The sequence below is a fragment of the Haliotis rufescens genome, unplaced genomic scaffold, assembly GCF_023055435.1.
Source record: "Haliotis rufescens isolate VD_foot unplaced genomic scaffold, xgHalRufe1.0.p SCAF_19, whole genome shotgun sequence".
In the NCBI taxonomy this organism is placed as follows: Eukaryota; Metazoa; Mollusca; class Gastropoda; order Lepetellida; family Haliotidae; genus Haliotis; species Haliotis rufescens.
The window spans coordinates 14,814,619-14,832,927 of NW_025963879.1; the positions used below are offsets into that span (position 1 = coordinate 14,814,619).

Here is an 18,309-nt window from a genome sequence, read left to right on the forward strand (position 1 = left end):
CTCGTGCAGGCCGTAGCTGTTTTTCGGAATACCTCGTGTTAACCTTTTCGAGGTTGCATGATTAGAAAACACATTTCGATTGTCTCTGATTGGTTTGATGAAAGGTCGCGCTGTCGTGATGGGATGTCCTCAGGTCTTTGCATAGTGGTTGCGAGAACTAAGATCTGATTTCGATCACATGTTGAATACAGAAAATTTTCTGGTATTTCCAATTCCACTATGACCTCAACATCCTTAATGAAAGTGCGCCCGCAAACCACTTTTCGTAACGACTCCTGTACTTTGATCAGCTTCCCTTAGAAAAAGTGATAGTGTGACGTATCGTTTGTTCCTGAACAGTTGCCACGCAGTACGCAACCTCGAATATGTTCAAAATCTCAAAACAAACATTGACAGGAGTTACATAACATTCTGTTTTATTGTCCCTTTGTTATAGCAGTTTTTCGGGTGAAAAAGTTTACATAACTTGCGTATATAAAGAATATATCAGAACTGAATGTGGTCAGAAGTGTAGTCCAGAACCCATTATGTAAATATATGTACCTGTAAAAGCGCCAATGTGTAACAATGCATCAATATACAGCTATAGCAGATTACCATGTCTGGACCAAGTGAACCACACCTGTATAAATGTCACTTTTCAATGAAATCAGTGGGTTCTTTTGCGCGCATCAAGAGAAATTATATGGCCGCTTAATACAACTTCAGGAAGGTAAGCCACGCCTTTTGGAATGTTACTTGTCAATATTTTATGGCCGCTTAGCACAACTTAAGCAAGGTATACCACAACCGTGTGACCCTCAGCGTGGATTATCCTTCTACTGTAATTCTACCGTATCTTAGTCATTTCCACACAAGGGTGAAGACCTTTATACCACCTGACAAAACATATACACGACCATCCCCATCTTCACAAATCCCGATTGGATACATTAAATCAGTCAGAATGTCTCCAACAAACTCTCCTGACTCAGTCAGATGGAACACTCTGTTTAGAGAGAAGTCTGTAACCAGGATGTCACCTGTGCTGATACTTGTGGTACGAAGTTGAGCATCGAAGTCAGGAGTACTGAGTACTTTTTCAGTTCTGTCTGGATCTATGTAGGTGAACAACTTTTCTCCATTTGGCTTTAGACACACGAGACGCTTTGAGTCCCCGTCAGACACCAGGATGTTTCCTGTCTTCGTGGTACAGAGGACATTTGGAGAATCCATGATGAATGTATTGCAGAATGGACCCAAACCGATTGTCCGCTTCACAGTTCCGTTCATATCTAGGATATCAACACAGGGAGGTTCCTGGGAACTTGCTGCTAGAGACGATGGTGGCAGAAATGTAATGCCCACATAGGACTTGCTTGTTTCGATGGCTCGCAGCGTTTCCAGCTCCGGTTTGACATTTACAATTAAAATCTGTTTCAATATCGGCAAAGTGACAGCCACCTGATTGTTTTGCAACTTAGTCAAACAACAGGGATAGCTGTCCAGACTAAGCCTACTTTGGTGTGGGGTACGGTCCTTGTTTTTGTAGAAGGACTTCACGCTCTGGTTTTGCCGGTCTATGACTATAACTGTGTCTGTATCGTCCACCGCCATCACTGTCACGCCAGCGGGCAGTACTATCGTTGTATCTCCATGTACCATGCTAGGTGTTATGTCTAACTCAGGAGTAGCATTCAGTGATAGGTTCGCCATCTGAAGAATTGAATAAGATGTTGGCATCTTCAAGTTCGATGTTTAAAGTGATATGTGAATATAAATTTTAGTAGAGGAAAATCTATGAGATGGTGAAAGAGCAATAGTTCCTCTCCGTTATAAAAAATGAGCAAGAACAGTGCCAAATACCTGGAGGAGCAATCGTCATATTTTCGAACAATGTAGAGCATTCCATTCTAATGTCAGAGCATTCCCTTTTCAAAACACTAGCCTGGTTTAGTTTACCCTATTTGATATAAATTCACACACAAGCTCTTACTGCCTAAGTGACTTGTTTGTCGAATGTTTTGAAAGTTTGCTTTTAATAACTTCCGTGTCAACACAGGCTATTATCCATTGGAATGCGAAACCAGCTTTTTTTATAGCTCGGGCTTCCATGGCATTGTTCCACCGCTTGAACGTGTTGATCAACAGTAATTGTTTACGCATATTTGGCTAAACCGTTAACCCCATTTTACCTCACACAATATTTATACGCAAACTCTATCACGGAGCGAAAGTCCTGATGACGTCATATCGACAATCATTATAATCCTCACAGGTTGAGGCGATGCAGAGGACCCACAGTAATAAGCCGAGAATATTCATCGTACAACAGAGACTGTCATCGTATACACTTAATATAGTCTAACAACAAGCTCTATGTGAGCGTTTCTTATCAAACACCACGTTTTGAAATGAGAAGACACTGAATTTTCATGTTCAATGAGTTAATAATAAATTTCAATTTTAAAATCTGTTCTGTATATAGAGTTCTCACGAAAGAAAGAGAAAGATAATCACAATCACAATCTGAGATTTGAACCTCTCAAATGTGGTTGTATCAAATAAGTATTGGCGGGACGTGGTCCTGTGCACAGCCCAAAGGTCACAAATCAGGCGAAGTAATCGTATTCCTACAGCTCAGTTCCTGAGAGTTTCTAGGGATTCGGTCCGGCTCTAAGCTGAAGCACGTTTAACATGTGGCGTCTCCTTGGGCAAGTGACTTTGTTCGAAATTTGCCTCACCCAGCAGTGAATGGGTACCCGGTAGGATGGTTTCGGAATTTTAACTGGAATTTTAACCACTCACCTCAAAGTTACCTCGCCGAAGTTTGCAATGTCGAGCAGTTCTCTGGTGATCTCAAAGTAGTCAGATCTAGTTGAGAAGGAAACAGCTTTATTAATATCATAACTTGAATTTTGTGGTTGAGTATTTGTAGTTTTAATATTCCACAATAAACACTTGTTCTCAGTCTACGTTTGAATGACGATCACCTGCTAGATAATGGCAACAGTAACGCACACCATAACCTCAAAAATAGGCGCATCACATATCGTTATTTAACAGTTTGCCTGCTTTTTCATAACCAATCTTACGCTTGTGAGGACGGCACACCAATCATACACATAGGGGGTTGCGAGAGTCGAGGGGTGAAGGGGGTGGGTGGTTGTGGTGGTGGGGGTACGTGTGGGTCTGGTCAGTTTCAGTGATATAGGCGTAGACTGGTTCCCTGCCCTGGTTACAACCCCATGCGTGTAAGCGAGTAGGCTGACATTGCTCATTTCCATAACAAAAGTAGACTGACTCAGCATATCCAACTTCCTGGTTTAGCTACACAGTTCAATGTATAACCTCGGCCATCGGGACTCGTGACAGCCCCAATAATACCATAAACAACACATATCACATGTTGCTACAAGTGCATGGATCTACGAATACATGTCAATATTTAACACGTCCATCAAATATATATAGATCTATTTCACATTTCCGTTGAACCAGTAAGTGCGGGTTTGTATGGTGTTATGTATGAACATAAACATTGAAGGGGAACAACATAACGAAAGTACACGTCACAGTTACAGGTTTTCTACCCCTAGATGCGAATTTCAACCGGTATTATGAGTCAAACACATGCCCACACACATACAGCTTGAAACACCGCTAATGAATTGTAGATGAATTCTGTGTCAGATTGTGTTTTGTCTATTAAGGAGAGAATGGATATGACACCTACCTGTGGAATCTTGTCAATGTTGAGCAAAGGGACGTAATTTCGCAACATATCGCTACTAATATTATCTCCCTTGAAATAACGAAACATTTTCAAACATACACATTACACAGCTCTATCCCCGCCCGAAAGGTTCTATTTTCAAGATTGGAACGAAGTGATACTTAATATTGGTTACAAGCACTGACGTAGTAACCAATAAAAAAACGACTCCTAAAACTTGAACGACTCCCTCGACGACAAATATAATGACCATTACGCCGACTCCGGGTACTTCTTTCCTTCATAGAAGATGATCAAATCCGGGGTAGGATCAGCATTGAATATACCTTTTAGTATTTGCCGCAATTAGAAGGAGGTATAATGACATTTTACAAAGATGGCAGAGAATTGATGCTTGTTTCAATTTTAAACGGTAATCATTCTTTGGAATTCCAATATTTACATAATGTAAATCAATAGGCCATCCCACAGTTGATTTATTGCATTTGGTGTCCAAAGTCATACCGACGTCCCAATGTAGGCGAGCTGTGTTGAGCGCACGGAAATTGTAGAGTGGTGATTTAGGGGCCGCACTACAGCCCCGATGCTGTCATGTTTGATTGTACAATGAGGGGGCACGGGTGGCCCAGTCGTTCGAGGCGCCGCGATTCGCTGTGCAGAGTTGCGTCCCTTGGGCACGCCAGAAACCTAATATTGTGGGTTCGAATCCCGGTTCGCCCGGATTATGTTTCTAGGTTTGTCAGCACCATACCCGTGCTCGTGGGTTTCACCGAAGTGGTAAACGTCTGAGACCTGCATCACTTCGGGCTTTCCTCCAACTTTAAACTGACACGCCGTGATATAACTGGAATACTGTTAAAAGCGGCGTTAAACCCAACTCACTCACTCATTGTACAATGAGTTGTCTGTTTATATGCTACAGCATGCGGCCCGAAGCGCCACACAATGCAGTTCTGTTCTGATCATATGCGTGTGTTCGCAGCTACTCTAGTGCACCATAACACTGATGTGCCTTCATTAATATACAAACATGGTCGCATTGACACTCTTGGCTTCGGTATACAGTTCTTAATAATGTTGGATGTTTGGACATAGCGTATCGACCAGTAGAATATTGAAGGGGCAAAGTGAAATTACTTTCGAAGGGAGAAATCATGTGCAATGCAACAAACCCAAATTAAGAAACCTGTTCATTTCAAAGAGCGTTCATTTCACAATTGTTAATTAGTTTCTTAGTGCTCCTGTTTCACCTGTGCATCCACAGTCACGAAATGTCCTGCTGACGGAAATCTCCCAGTTTGGTCATATAGCTGCCCAGAGGCCCTTTTCAGACCTTAGGGGCGGTCGGGTAGCCTAGTGGTTAGAGGGTTCGCTCGTCACGCCGAAGACCCGGGTCCGAAGCCGTTTTCTGGTGTCCCCCGCCGTGATATTGCTGGAATATTGCTAAAAAGCCACACCCACTCTTTTCAGACCTTGAGGGAGATGGTGTCGAGAAAGGTCAGGATGTCAATACTCAAACCTATGTCAAAATATGTGTTTGATTAATTCTGTTTACTATATCACTTATTATATCATTATCATTCTCAAGAGAGGTGATATCATGTAAAACCACTGGTCAAAGTTCAAGGCCACTATCGTTATTAAACTTTCTGGTTTGGCAACACAGTCACTGTGGGTCTGTGTACATAAAACCTGGTTATGCAAATTGAGGTAATACATTCAGGGAATTGTTGTTGGCTTGGGTTCGTATGAAGGTTCGACAGAAATGAATATCAAAGGCTGTCATTTGCGTCACAGTACAGTCGCCGGGGGGCGGTCGGGTAGCCTAGTGGTTAAAGCGTTCGCTCGTCACGCCGAAGACCCGGGTTCGATTCCCTACATGGGTACAACGTGTGCAGCCCATTTCTGGTGTACCCCGCCGTGATATTGCTAAAAACGGCGTAAAGCCATACTCACTCAGTGTTCATTGCTTCCCACAGTGTAGGTAGCATATATGAGTATGTAGTAAGGATACGCCCAAAATAAAAATGGCGTGGGAAAGACAAGGCTATACCTTACCCGGGATCAGTTACACTTCTCCGAGATCTTATTGTGAAACGTCCGTGGTTGAGTCACATCCGGGATTCGAACCCACACTGCCAGAGTGAGGCACCTAATCGCCAGCACACAAACGCTTCCAGTTCTCCTGTTCGTCCACAGTTATGAAATGTCCCGAGGACGTAAATCTCTCAGTTCTTGTGGATACCTAGCCATGTAGATGCCCAAAGGCTTGCTCCTTCAAAATTTGAGGAGGTCTGTGTTAAGTATTGTCAGAATGTAAATTGCGACCTAAAGAAAACCCAAATAATAATGCATTATATCAAAGTGCACCTATAGATAAATAATTTAACAACATTAACATAGTAATTCGTGATCAAAGGGAGACTACTCTTGTATTGCAAGAGCGCATCATGTCAATAATTGCTTGGACGGCACTCTTTTCCGTTGAAACAGCCACCCAAGACGCAGTAGCTTATAAGTTCCCGCCCTCCCTTCCACGATTTTTAACCATTACTTAAATTGCTATGTCAGCATACCTTGGGGTGTTTTTGTCAATCCAGCAGATTTCTTTGGTTTGTCTTTTTCTTCTACTTGCAGGGATGGTGTATATTGATGCGGGTCTCCTCATTTGATGCCCTATATATATGTGGGAGTTTGGCCGAGTGGAATAGTCGGCGATGATGGTGCCCCTCGCTATTATTCCTCTCATGCCATTGGTCTGGTAGGCTGGACGCTTGGCAGCTATCGGTCTGCTAACCACCAGGAGGTTATTTGTAGGCTTGAGGTGGCCATTGGGTGCCTCCCCGGCTGAGCGGTGTACTTCATTTGCCGTGAGGGTTCGGGTCCAAATAATCATATTTTGTATTCACAACCAGCAATAAACTGTGCCCAGATGTCTTCCACCAATTCAATTGTTTGTATTTATTTCATCCATGTAGGCTTTCTTGGGTTGGTTAAACTTTTTTTATATGTTGGTAACAATAAATACAAATAATGCTAACATGCTGACGTCACACACTACAGATAGCCTTAACAAAAGATGTTCGTTCAAGACATCATCACAGATGAAATTAATTGAACATTGGCGAAGCATCAAGAAAAATAAATATATTGTTGACCAGGCCTCAGGTTAATTTGTACTGTTACAAATACATACACAGTTAAGACTCGATATCAGAAAGCATTGCTTAACTATATTTCAGGATAAGAAATGTACAAGTATTTTCACACATCCCGTAAAGATGTTGATTCGATAAATGTTGTTTAAGTTATTTAAATGACACTTGCTCCTTATGTGTAACCAATGTGAATGAGATTTAATACATGGAATGCAAGCCTGAAATGTCACACAAGATGCATAAAGGAACTGAAAATAAATTGAAACAAAATTCGGAACACATTCTCTCAATTTTACTTGTTGTTTCTTATTATTCTGTGTTAAGAGAAGTTGGTGTACTTTGTCACTGAATTCGGATGTGCATCATAGGTAAAACATGTGAGCAAATATATAAACATGACCCCAAAGAAAAATAAATATACTAATGTAATATATGATGGTAATTTAAATATATTTGAATAAAGAATCTGTACCATGTTTAGACGTTAATATATATGCCCACATTTACATGCAAATTGTTGTTTTCTAGTTGTCTTACGCGGGTGTATAATAGGATCGTCTCCGAAATTGGAAACTGTCTGTGCAGCAATAGCTATAAAGGCGTTTGCGCTCCTGTCATGGTCACCTCTTTTACATACGCGACGTGTCTGGGCCATGATGCATGTACGCTATATAACAAAATAACGTATGAAAAATTTATTTGCATAAATTATATCTTCATAACTAAGGCAGTGTAATTTGTTGTTAATCAATGCATAATTGCATTACATTGTTTCTGTTAAGATTCAGTAGAAGCTCAAAGCATTCTCGGTGTTTTGACAATGGTTGCTTGTCAGAAATGTAGTACTATCTAATGTAAGCAGTGGTGTGAGAGTAGTGTAATCTAGGATGTTCCATTTCAGCCGGACTGGTCCAGCACTGTGTAAAAGTTCTGGAAGCTAGTTAGACCATATAATGAGTCAGCAGGTGCCTCTCTGTCTTCACATTACATCTCACATGACATCAAGACCCGCGGATGTGTGAAGATCGTTGTTTTCACTCTGTAAACCCAGCCTAGGCCTACTTAAGAAGTTTGACCACCGTTGCTGCTAGGTGAATATTATTGTCTCTGTCATTATTGCTATAACCACTACTACTTTAGTTGTTATTGCCATTGTACTTGTACTGCAATTGAATTTTGTACTGCCCTTCTAACGTATACTGCTATGGTAATTGCTGGGATGAAAGTTGTATTGATTTGTAAACCTAGTTTATTTTTTAATTTACAGCCTTTAATTGTATACCATTTGTCGTTTGTTGGTTTCACAATTCATTAGCGTACAGAGTTCAGGGTTAACTAACTGTTTCAATTTAGAAATCGACACGTAACAACTGTATGGTTGTGGTCACTTATGGGTGTGTCAGTGGAATAAGGTGCTGCAATTCGGATGCACTAGTAGTGGAGAGATCTGTTGTACATGGGTTTGAATCTAGATAATATAATGATTATCTAGATAATAATGCTTGACGTATCAGCACTGATAAAATATGTTGACAAAGTTCTTGATTAAAGATTTAAAAACTGAACTAAAGAACATTCTAAATGTCTAGTGTATGGCCCGAGGTTGTATGGTAGTACTTCCCAAGTGCTATGCAACGTCTCTTCCGTTCAAATGTTTATTCCATTGATGTGAGAGATAGACAATGATTTTGATGGAATCAACTGCCTAACTGTCGTTCGTAATATCCCGTGTTAACCTTTTCGAGGTTTCGTGATTAGAAAACTCATTCCGACTGTCACTTTCCTGATCTGGAAAGCTACGCTCTGATTGGTCGGATGAAAGGTCGTTCTGACGTGACCTCTAATGGGATGCCCTCAGATCTTTGTTTAGCTTTAGCGAGAACTAAGATCTGATTTTAATGAGTTTGACCTCACTCACTCCTCACGTGTTGAATACAGACAATTTTCTGGTATTTCACATTACACGGTGACATCAATATCCTTAATGGAAATGGCATCGGAGGTACATTAACTGTTGCATATCAGTGCGCATTCCTGAACAAATTCAAAATCTCAAACAAACACGGACAGGATTTACATAAATTCTGTTTTATTGTTTTGTGTTATTGCAGTTTGTCTGGGTAACAAGTTTATATGATATGTGCATATAAAGATTATATCAGAAGTAAATGTAATCAGAAGTGTGGACCTAAAATCTATCATGTAAAAGTATTTACATGTAAAAGCGTTAATGTGTAACAATGCAGTGACCGACATCTCAGCTATATCAGGGCAGCCTGTAAATTATCATGTCTGGGCCAGGTAAACCACACCTGTTTGAATGTCACTTGTCAATGAAGTCCAGTGACATCTTCTTCTCTCAATAAGTGATATTTTATGGCCGCATAGCACAACTTAAGCAAGGTAAATCACGCCTGTTTGAATGTCACTTGCCAATATTATTTGGCCGCAAAGCACAGTTTCAGCCAAATAAACCCCGGATATACTTTTTTCTTGTTTGATCTTCAACGTGGAATATCCTTCTACTGTAATTCTACCGTTTCCCACAGTTATTGGGTCACAAAGGTTAAAACCTTAATACCATCTAACAAAACATACACACGACCATTCCCATCTTCACAAATCCCGCGTGGATACTTTAAATCAGTCGGAATGGTTCCAACAACCTCTCCTGACTCCGTCAGATGGATGACGCTGTGCAGATGGTAATCTGTAACCAGGATGTCACCTGTGCTGAGACTTGTCATACGAAGTGTAAACGTCGCTGGAATCTCAAGGTCTGTGGGTCGGTAGTTGAAGACCACATCTCCCTTGGGGGTCAGACACACGAAACACCTGGTTTTCTCGTCAGACACCAGGATGTTTCCTGACGTCGTGGTAGAGAGGAAACTGGGATACTCTACGATGGTTATCTGTTCAATTAACCGCTGTTTTTCTACTGTCATACCATGGTTATCACGTGGACGACAGTTCAGGATATCAAGACAGGTGACTTGGATTTCATCATAGAGATCAGACTTATAACTTTGCGGTTAACTCAATAGTTTCTGATCTGGAGGTTTTAAGTAGGCTTTTGTGGTGAAACTTACTGCAAGTGTCGATGGTGTCAGGGATGTAATGCCAATGTATTCATTGCTGGTGTTGATGGTTGTCAGCAGCTGCAATTCCAGGTCCGGATTGACGCCTACTATTGAAATCTTTTTCCTATTAAGCAAAGTGACAGCCACCTGATTGTTTTGCAACTTAGTCAGATCAAGCGGATTGCTTTCCAGACTGAGCCTACTGTGGCGTGAGGCACCGTGCTTTTTGTAGAAGGACTTCACGCACATGTTAGTCAGGTCTATGACTATAATTATATCTGTACCGTCCACCGCCATCACTGTCATGCCAACGGGCTGTGCTATCTCTCCATCTCCCGCTACTCTGGTGGATGTGATGTCTAACGTAGGAGTAGCCTTCAGGGATAGTTTCATTGAGGTCGCCATCTGAAAGATTGAAGTAAGTTGATTTTCGTAGTTTCTCATTTGTAGTTTAAATATTCCACAAAAAACAACAACATTTGTTCTGAATTTACGTTTGAATAACACCCAAGGCAACAGTAACGTACATCTTAACCCCCAAAATAGGCACGTCTTATTTTATTATTTAACAGTTCGACTGCTTTTTCATTACCAATGTTACGCTTGCGAGTACCGCTTGACAATCACAAAGATGCAGGGTTGCGAGAATCGGAGGTGTGTGTGTGGTCTGTTTCTGTGACAAAAACGTAGACTGATGTCCTGCATTGGTTACAACCGCATGTGCACAAGCGAGTAAGCTGATTTTCCTCATTTCCATGAGGAAAGTTGACTTGCGAAGCATGTTCACCTTCCTGGTTTAGCTACACAGTTCACGATTCATCCACCTGTCACCGAGTCTCATGATAACCCAAATGAGACCATCAACTACACAAATCACATGTTACAAGTCCATGGATCTACTAATATATGTTAATATTGGGGAGCGCCACCTAGCGGTGTGTAGTGCAGCAGCAGAGAAATTTCGCTCTGAGAAAAAAATGAAATAACGTCAAAACCAATCTACCACCGAAGGTAACATTTTGAGAAGTTCCTCATATCAACAACGTCTAGAAGATGAGCTGTGAACATGCAGATTATACAGCCAGAATCGGCTGTTTTCACTCAATCTTTATCAACTTCATGTTCAAAAGAGCTAGACGAGCAGCCATGAGGCCGCACGTGCTGCGCGTGCCGAAGAACACCAGGTTACTTCTGCGTCTCTGTTTGTTTGTGTCTGTGTTGACGTTGACACTTAGCAACGATGCCAAAACCCGCCAACTGACGATTGAGGCTTCTGCTTCTGAAGTCCTAAAAGAACTGAAAGAAATGCGCAAGGAAATAAATGGGAACTTTGATAAACTTAATCGAAAAATTGAATCTGTTGAAAGGGATATGCAATTGATGATGGAGGAAAACAAAGAACTGAAAGACACTGTGAATAATCTATCAAATAAAGTGGAATATCTGGAGGGACTTAGCAAGAGAGATAATCTGATATTATATAATATTGAAGAATCTACTGGCGAAACCACAAGCGAAATCGAAAATAAACTTAAAGAAGTTATCACCAAAATGGAACTGAGACCCACAGACTTTGTATATGATGACATCAGACGACTTCCTACCAAATCACTGGGACCCAGACCTGTACTCGTGACTATTAGAAATTCGCTTGACAGAAAATCGATATTGAAAGGATCAAGCAAACTGAAAGGATCGAAGTTTGGTGTCTCTCAGGATTTTCCAGAAAAAGTACGACAAACCCGACGTAAGTTGAAAACGTTTCTAGATAAGGCAAGAGATGAAATGAAGTATGCAGTACTGAGATATGATAAGATTCAAATTGATAACAAACTGTACAGATTTGATCACATAAATGAAAATCTAATACACATAAAGACATTCTCACCAGTCACTAGGAGTGGTATAAACAACGCAGCAGCAGTGACGGAATCAGCGGAAGCAACAGATACAAATGATGATGATTAGGGGTGTGGCCAACGTCCATTATGCACAGATATCAGCCTAAAACTGTCAGTGTGGAACTGTGAAGGTTTCAAGAGATTACTACAAAAGAGTCTTTCTTTAGATTTTATCAATAAACATCACATAGCATGTTTCGTGGAATCCTGGTTGAATAAAGAAGATAAAGTAGACATTAATGGATATAATACATACAGCAAAACCAGAACTAAAGCAAGTGGTGCTATCAGAAACTCAGGCGGGATACTCACATGCGTGAATCAAGACATTTCAACTTACGTCTGTGAATTACTAAAACAGATAATGTCCAGTGGATAAAACTTCAGTTAAACATTACTGTGGTGATAGGCACTGTGTATTACTCTCCAGAAGGATCAACCAGCTCACACTCAAAGGAACAATTGTTTGATATTCTAGAAGAGGATATTGATACGTTTCGAAGTTCTTTTCCTAATTGTGAATTCATTCTACATGGTGACTTTAACGCCAGAACTGGGAATTTAGCAGACTATTTAGAAAATGATGATACCACCTATTTGCCAATTGACGAAAATATAAACTATATAATGGATGAACCCGCCCCAAGAATATCTCAAGAAAACAATGTAAACAAAAGGGGAAAGTCATTGTTAGACTTTTGCAAGAAAAATGAACTCCGTATCTGCAATGGTCGTTTGTTTCAAGATAAAGACATTGGGAAAATAACTTGTGTTGTGAATGAGGGCCAAAGCGTTGTAGATTATGTTTTGTGCTCAAATAACATATTTCACCAGTTTACCAGTTTCGATATTTGTAACGAAGTTGAATCCACACACTTTCCTATCACATACTTGTCTTGTTCAAGGGATATAGATCACCTAAGTTGACCAATGATACATTATCTAAAAAGTCAAGATATGTCTGGAACGAGAACAAAATGGTAAAATACACTGAAAATTGGAATTTAATATCGGAACATTCTATCCTAGAAATAACAACAAAAGCAGCATGTGGGCGTGTCGAGGAAGTGGCTGAAAAATTCCACGACTTGCTACTGTCATGTTCAAAGGACTTCAAGAAATCGTCAGTATCCACAGTCAACAAGGGACATAACTGGTGGGATGCGGAATGCTACCAAGCCAGGTGTGACGCACGCCGTAAACTTCGTGCATTTCATGCAACTAACTGTAGACGCGACCGCCTCAACTATATCGAAGCATGGAAATCATACAAACATTTGTGTCACCTGAAATGTTCACGTGCTCTCAATATGAAAAAGGAAAAACTTCAGGAGAGCCTTCTTAATAGGGACAACAAACTATTCTGGTCAATTCTAAAGGGAAAACGACAATTCACAAATCCAGTTATCACACCTGCTGAGTGGATAAGACATTTTGAAAGCCACTTTAATAGTATAAGCACTTCACCCGATGAACAATCCTTTATTGAAAGCATAATGGACTTTATTGACTCAATCACCGATGATTTGATAGATACAACTGTAAATACGAATGATTTAGATAGAGATATTAGTTATGATGAAATTACTGCTGCTATTTCAGGTATGAAAAAGGGCAAAGCTCCAGGATATAGTGGTATACCAATTGACTTTTTCAAAAATGCTCCATTTGCTTGCGTTAACCTATTACTGACTTTATACAATGCAGTATTGAGAACTGGCATCTATCCAAAACAGTGGTCACTTGGTGCAATACTTCCAATTCATAAAAAAGGAAATGTAAACAATCCTAAAAATTATCGCCCCATAACTTTACTGGAAGTTTCCGGTTTGCAGATGACATGGCACTCTTCGATAGAACAGTAAAGGGTCTACAAAAAAGACTTGACAAATTATCTGTTTATTGTTAATAATGGAGCCTCTGTGTTAATGTTGAGAAAACAAAAGTAGTTGTTTTTAGAAAAGGTGGTAGACTTAGGAACTATGAAAAGTTTTATCTTGACAATAGACCGTTAGAAATAGTTCCTTCCTATAAATATTTAGGTGTTCAGTTCTCTAGCAGTGGTTCCTGGTATAAAACACAGAAAACTCTGTCTTTTCAAATGTCCAAGGTTTTGAATACAATGCGCTCCCAATGTAATAATTTTAGAAATTTATCATTGCCGGTATTGCTGTATATTTTTGATGTTAAATTGTTTCCAGTGTTGACTTATGGATCTGAAATTTGGGGTTTTCATCCATCGCCAGACGCAACCCGTGTTTACGATACTTACTTTAAGCAATTACTCTGTCTTGGTAGAAGCACACCAAATGTTGTTGCTAGAGGTGAAGTTGGATATTGTTCATTAAAAGCTAAGATGTACATCAAAATAATTAAGTATTGGCTGAGATTAATTTATCAACAAGATAATGTGATTCTACAGCAGGCATATTCTTTTCAATATAGGTTAGCTGAATTAGACAAGAGTTGTTGGGCATATAATGTTAAAATGCTTTTATTTAAGTACGGTTTTGGATTTGTTTGGAAAAACCAAAATGTTAATTGTATCACTTCCTTTTTGTCAGAGTTTGAAGAGCGTTGTAAAGAGATTGATTACCAAATGTGGTTTGAGGATTTGTCAAAATATTCTAAATTGAAAATGTACCAGTCTGTTAAGACTGTCTTTAAATTTGAAGAATACCTATCACTTGTCATTGTACATCCTTATAGAAATGCTCTGATTAAATTTAGATGTTCAAACCATAAACTTATGATTGAATACGGACGTACACTTGGTATAAGTGCGAATGAAAGATTCTGTCCATTGTGTATCGTACCTTGTGTCGAAACTGAATACCATTTTTTGTATGATATGCCCATTCTATAATGATATAAGAAGTCTATTACCAAAATACTATGTACAAAACCCAACTCTTTTTAAATTCCAACAACTACTGTCATCACAAAATGCCTACACTGTAAATGTCTTAGCGAAATATATTTTCCTGTCAATGAAAAAAAGATGTAAACAACTCAATATTAATTAATTGTCACTTTGATTGACCAATGTATAATATTGTATGGCGCTCAATTGAATTGAAAAAATCAATGAAATATGTATTGTATAATGGGCCGGTGGCCCCTTTACTGCAATAAACTCTCTCTCATATGTTAATATTTAACATGCATAACATATATATTTGTTTCACAATTCCGTTGTACCAGTTAATGTAGGTTTGTATGGTGGTTGTATCTACATAAATATGAAGGGGTACAACGTAACGAAAGTACATGACACAGATACAGGTTTTCTACCCCTAGTTGCGAAGTTCAACCGCTTATTATGAGTCAAATACATGCCTACATGCCCACATGCATACAACTTAAAACTCTGCTAATGAACTGTAGATGAATACTGTGTCAGACTGTGTTTTGTTAATAGAGGCGAGAGCGGTCATAACACCTACCTGTACAATCGTGTTCGGTTGAGCAAAGGGACGTTATCTCGCGACAAACCGCTACTAATATTAGCTCCCTTGCCATAGCGGTTTTATTTCACCTGCTGTTCGTCCTAGAAGTGCTTGTCCCTTCCCTGATATTGGCTGATATGGATGATGATGTTATTTTTATTCAGTTTAATTGGCTATATTCACAAAAAACAACTTTATCAATAACGGTTGAATTAACATTTCGGAGTATTACTTTTTTACATTGAAAGTTGAGAGGATTGCACATCTCCACAACGAAATACTAATTTAAACAGTTAAGCAGACGAAAGGTGAGGAAGGGCATGCTTCAGTTGTAACTACATTTATATCTGTAACTATGCATTTTTACAGTTCAACATCAGCTCTGTATAAAACAGCTTTATGAATATCATAACTTGAATTTTGTTGTTGTTTATTTGTAGCTTTATTATTCCACAATATACACTTGTTCTCAGTCTACGTTTGAAGATCACCTGCGACATAATGGCAACAGTAACGCACACCATAACCTCAAAATAGGCGCATCGTATATCATTATTTAACAGTTTGTCTGCTTTTTCATAACCAATGTTACGCTTGCGAGGACGGCCCAACAATCATACACATAGGGGGTTGCGAGAGTCGAGTGGTGAAGGGGGTGGGTTGTTGTGGTGGTGGGGGTACGTGTGGGAGTGGTCAGTTTCAGTGATATAGGCGTAGACTGGTTCCCTGCCCTGGTTACAACCCCATGCGTGTAAGCGAGTAGGCTGACATTGCTCATTTCCATAACAAAAGTAGACTGACTCATCATATCCAACTTCCTGGTTTAGCTACACAGTTCAATGTATAACTTCGGCCATCGGGACTCGTGACAGCCCCAATAATACCATAAACAACACATATCACATGGACAAGTGCATGAATATACGAATACATGTCAATATTTAACACGTCCATCAAATATATATAGATCTATTTCACATTTCCGTTGAACCAGTAAGTGCGGGTTTGTATGGTGTTATGTATGAACATAAACATTGAAGGGGAACAACATAACGAAAGTACACGTCACAGTTACAGGTTTTCTACCCCTAGATGCGAATCTCAACTGGTATTATGAGTCAAACACATGCTCACACACATACAGCTTGAAACACCGCTAATGAATTGTAGATGAATTCTGTGTCAGACTGTGGTTTGTCTATTAAGGAGAGAATGGATATGACACCTACCTGTGGAATCTTGTCAATGTTGAGCAAAGGGACGTAATGTCGAAACAAATCGCTACTAATATTATCTCCCTTGAAATAACGAAACATTTTCAAACATACACATTACACAGCTCTATCCCCGCCCGAAAGGTACTATTTTCAAGATTGGAACGAAGTGATACTTAATATTGGTTACAAGCACTGACGTAGTAACCAATAAAAAAACGACTCCTCAAACTTGAACGACTCCCTCGACGACAATTATAATGACCATTTCGCCGACTCCGGGTACTTCATTTCCTTCATAGAAGATGATCAAATCCGGGGTAGGATCAGCATTGAATATACCTTTTAGTATTTGCCGCAATCAGAAGAAGGTATAATGACATTTTACAAAGATGGCAGAGAATTGATCTTGTTTCAATTTTAAACAGTAATCATTCTTTGGAATTCCAATATTTACATAATGTAAATCAATAGGCCACCCCTCAGTTGATTTATTGCATTTGGTGTCCAAAGTCATACCGACGTCCCAATGTAGGCGAGCTGTGTTGAGCGCACGGAAATTGTAGAGTAGTGAATAGGGCCCGCACTACAGCCCCGATGCTGTCATGTTTGATTGTACAATGAGGGGGCACGGGTGGCCCATTCGTCCAAGGCGCCGCTATTCGCTGTGCAGAGTTGCGTCTCTTGGGCACGCCAGAAACCTATGATTGTGGGTTCGAATCCCTGCTCGCCACGATCATGTTTCTAGGTTTGTCAGCACCATACTCGTGCTCGTGGGTTTCATCGAAGTGGTAAACGTGGTGACCTGCATCACTTCGGGCTTTCCTCCCACATTAAGCTGACACGCCGTGATTTAACTGGAATACTGTTTAAAGCGGCGTTAAACCCGACTCACTCACTCATTGTAAAATGAGTTGTCTGTTTATATGCTGGTATCTTCGGTTTAAGGTGTTTAATATTGAAACTAGTATTTATTTACAGAAACCAAACATGAGTTTTATTGAGATAATCGTTTTTTTAAATTAAATTAAATTAAAAATAAATCTACATAGCTGGTATTTCTTTTAGATGTCCATCCCCACTTTTTGGAAGTAATTTATATATCATTACGATAACTGGCGTTGTTTTTTAGACAAAGGTAATGACGAGGGACGATAAAACATGCTAAGAGCATTTATTCAAACCATTTTCAGCGGAAGAAGCTGTGAGGGGAAGACGCCCTAAGATAGAAGTGGGTAAAAAGTTCACATTTCTGTCTAGGGATATTTTGGCAACTACAGTTCATCCAAAACTAAAAAGACAAACAAAATTAAAAGTGTATACAGAACAGAAGTACTACAAAAAGACCATACAAATTGAAATTGTCAACCCAAAGACAATCTACATTTAAGGTACGGTTTGTGATACGATATATTGTAAAGAGGACCAAGCGTGAGACAGAAAGACATAATCATGATCAGATGGGACGAAAGCACGTGTAAGGCATCATGGAGAAGGTGACTTTTGTACATCTTTTTGATGTTTTTAATAATGTTTTATTTTTAATGTAGAAAAGGGTGAGACATTAATAATTCTCTTTCTCCCCTGCAGAAAATAAGAAGACAATTAATCAGCCCCTCAAAGTTATGTCGCCGAAGTTTGTCATGTGGAGCAGTTTCAATGTGACAGGAGAAAACAGTATTTATTCACATCATAACTTGAATTTGGTTGTTTTTCATTTGTAGTTTAAATATTCCACAATACACATTTATTCTGAATTAACCTTTGAATAACAACCACAACATTAAGGCAA

General features: G+C 39.6%; 2 protein-coding genes across 3 annotated transcripts in view; both read right to left on the reverse strand.

The window, feature by feature from the left end:
• LOC124148268 (tripartite motif-containing protein 42-like) overlaps positions 1–18,309 on the reverse strand; it is a 30,746-nt gene that overhangs the window by 10,992 nt on the left and 1,445 nt on the right. Inside the window, exons 1-2 of one of the 2 annotated variants that reach the window (XM_048398920.1) lie at positions 3,716–3,730; positions 2,788–2,853 (exon numbers count right to left, since the gene is read on the reverse strand). The gene's annotated coding sequence lies outside the window, so the exon portion shown is untranslated. Of the gene's footprint in view, positions 1–2,787; positions 2,854–3,715; positions 3,731–18,309 lie in introns of those variants that run through there. The other variant, XM_048398921.1, reaches the window with a different exon arrangement.
• On the reverse strand, positions 396–16,548 carry LOC124148264. The gene is made up of 3 exons (XM_048398922.1): positions 16,533–16,548; positions 10,116–10,358; positions 396–1,458 (listed from the first exon to the last, which is right to left on the reverse strand). The coding sequence occupies exons 2-3, from the start codon at positions 10,356–10,358 to the stop codon at positions 844–846; spliced, it is 858 nt and encodes a 285-aa protein (XP_048254879.1). The 5' UTR covers positions 16,533–16,548; the 3' UTR covers positions 396–843.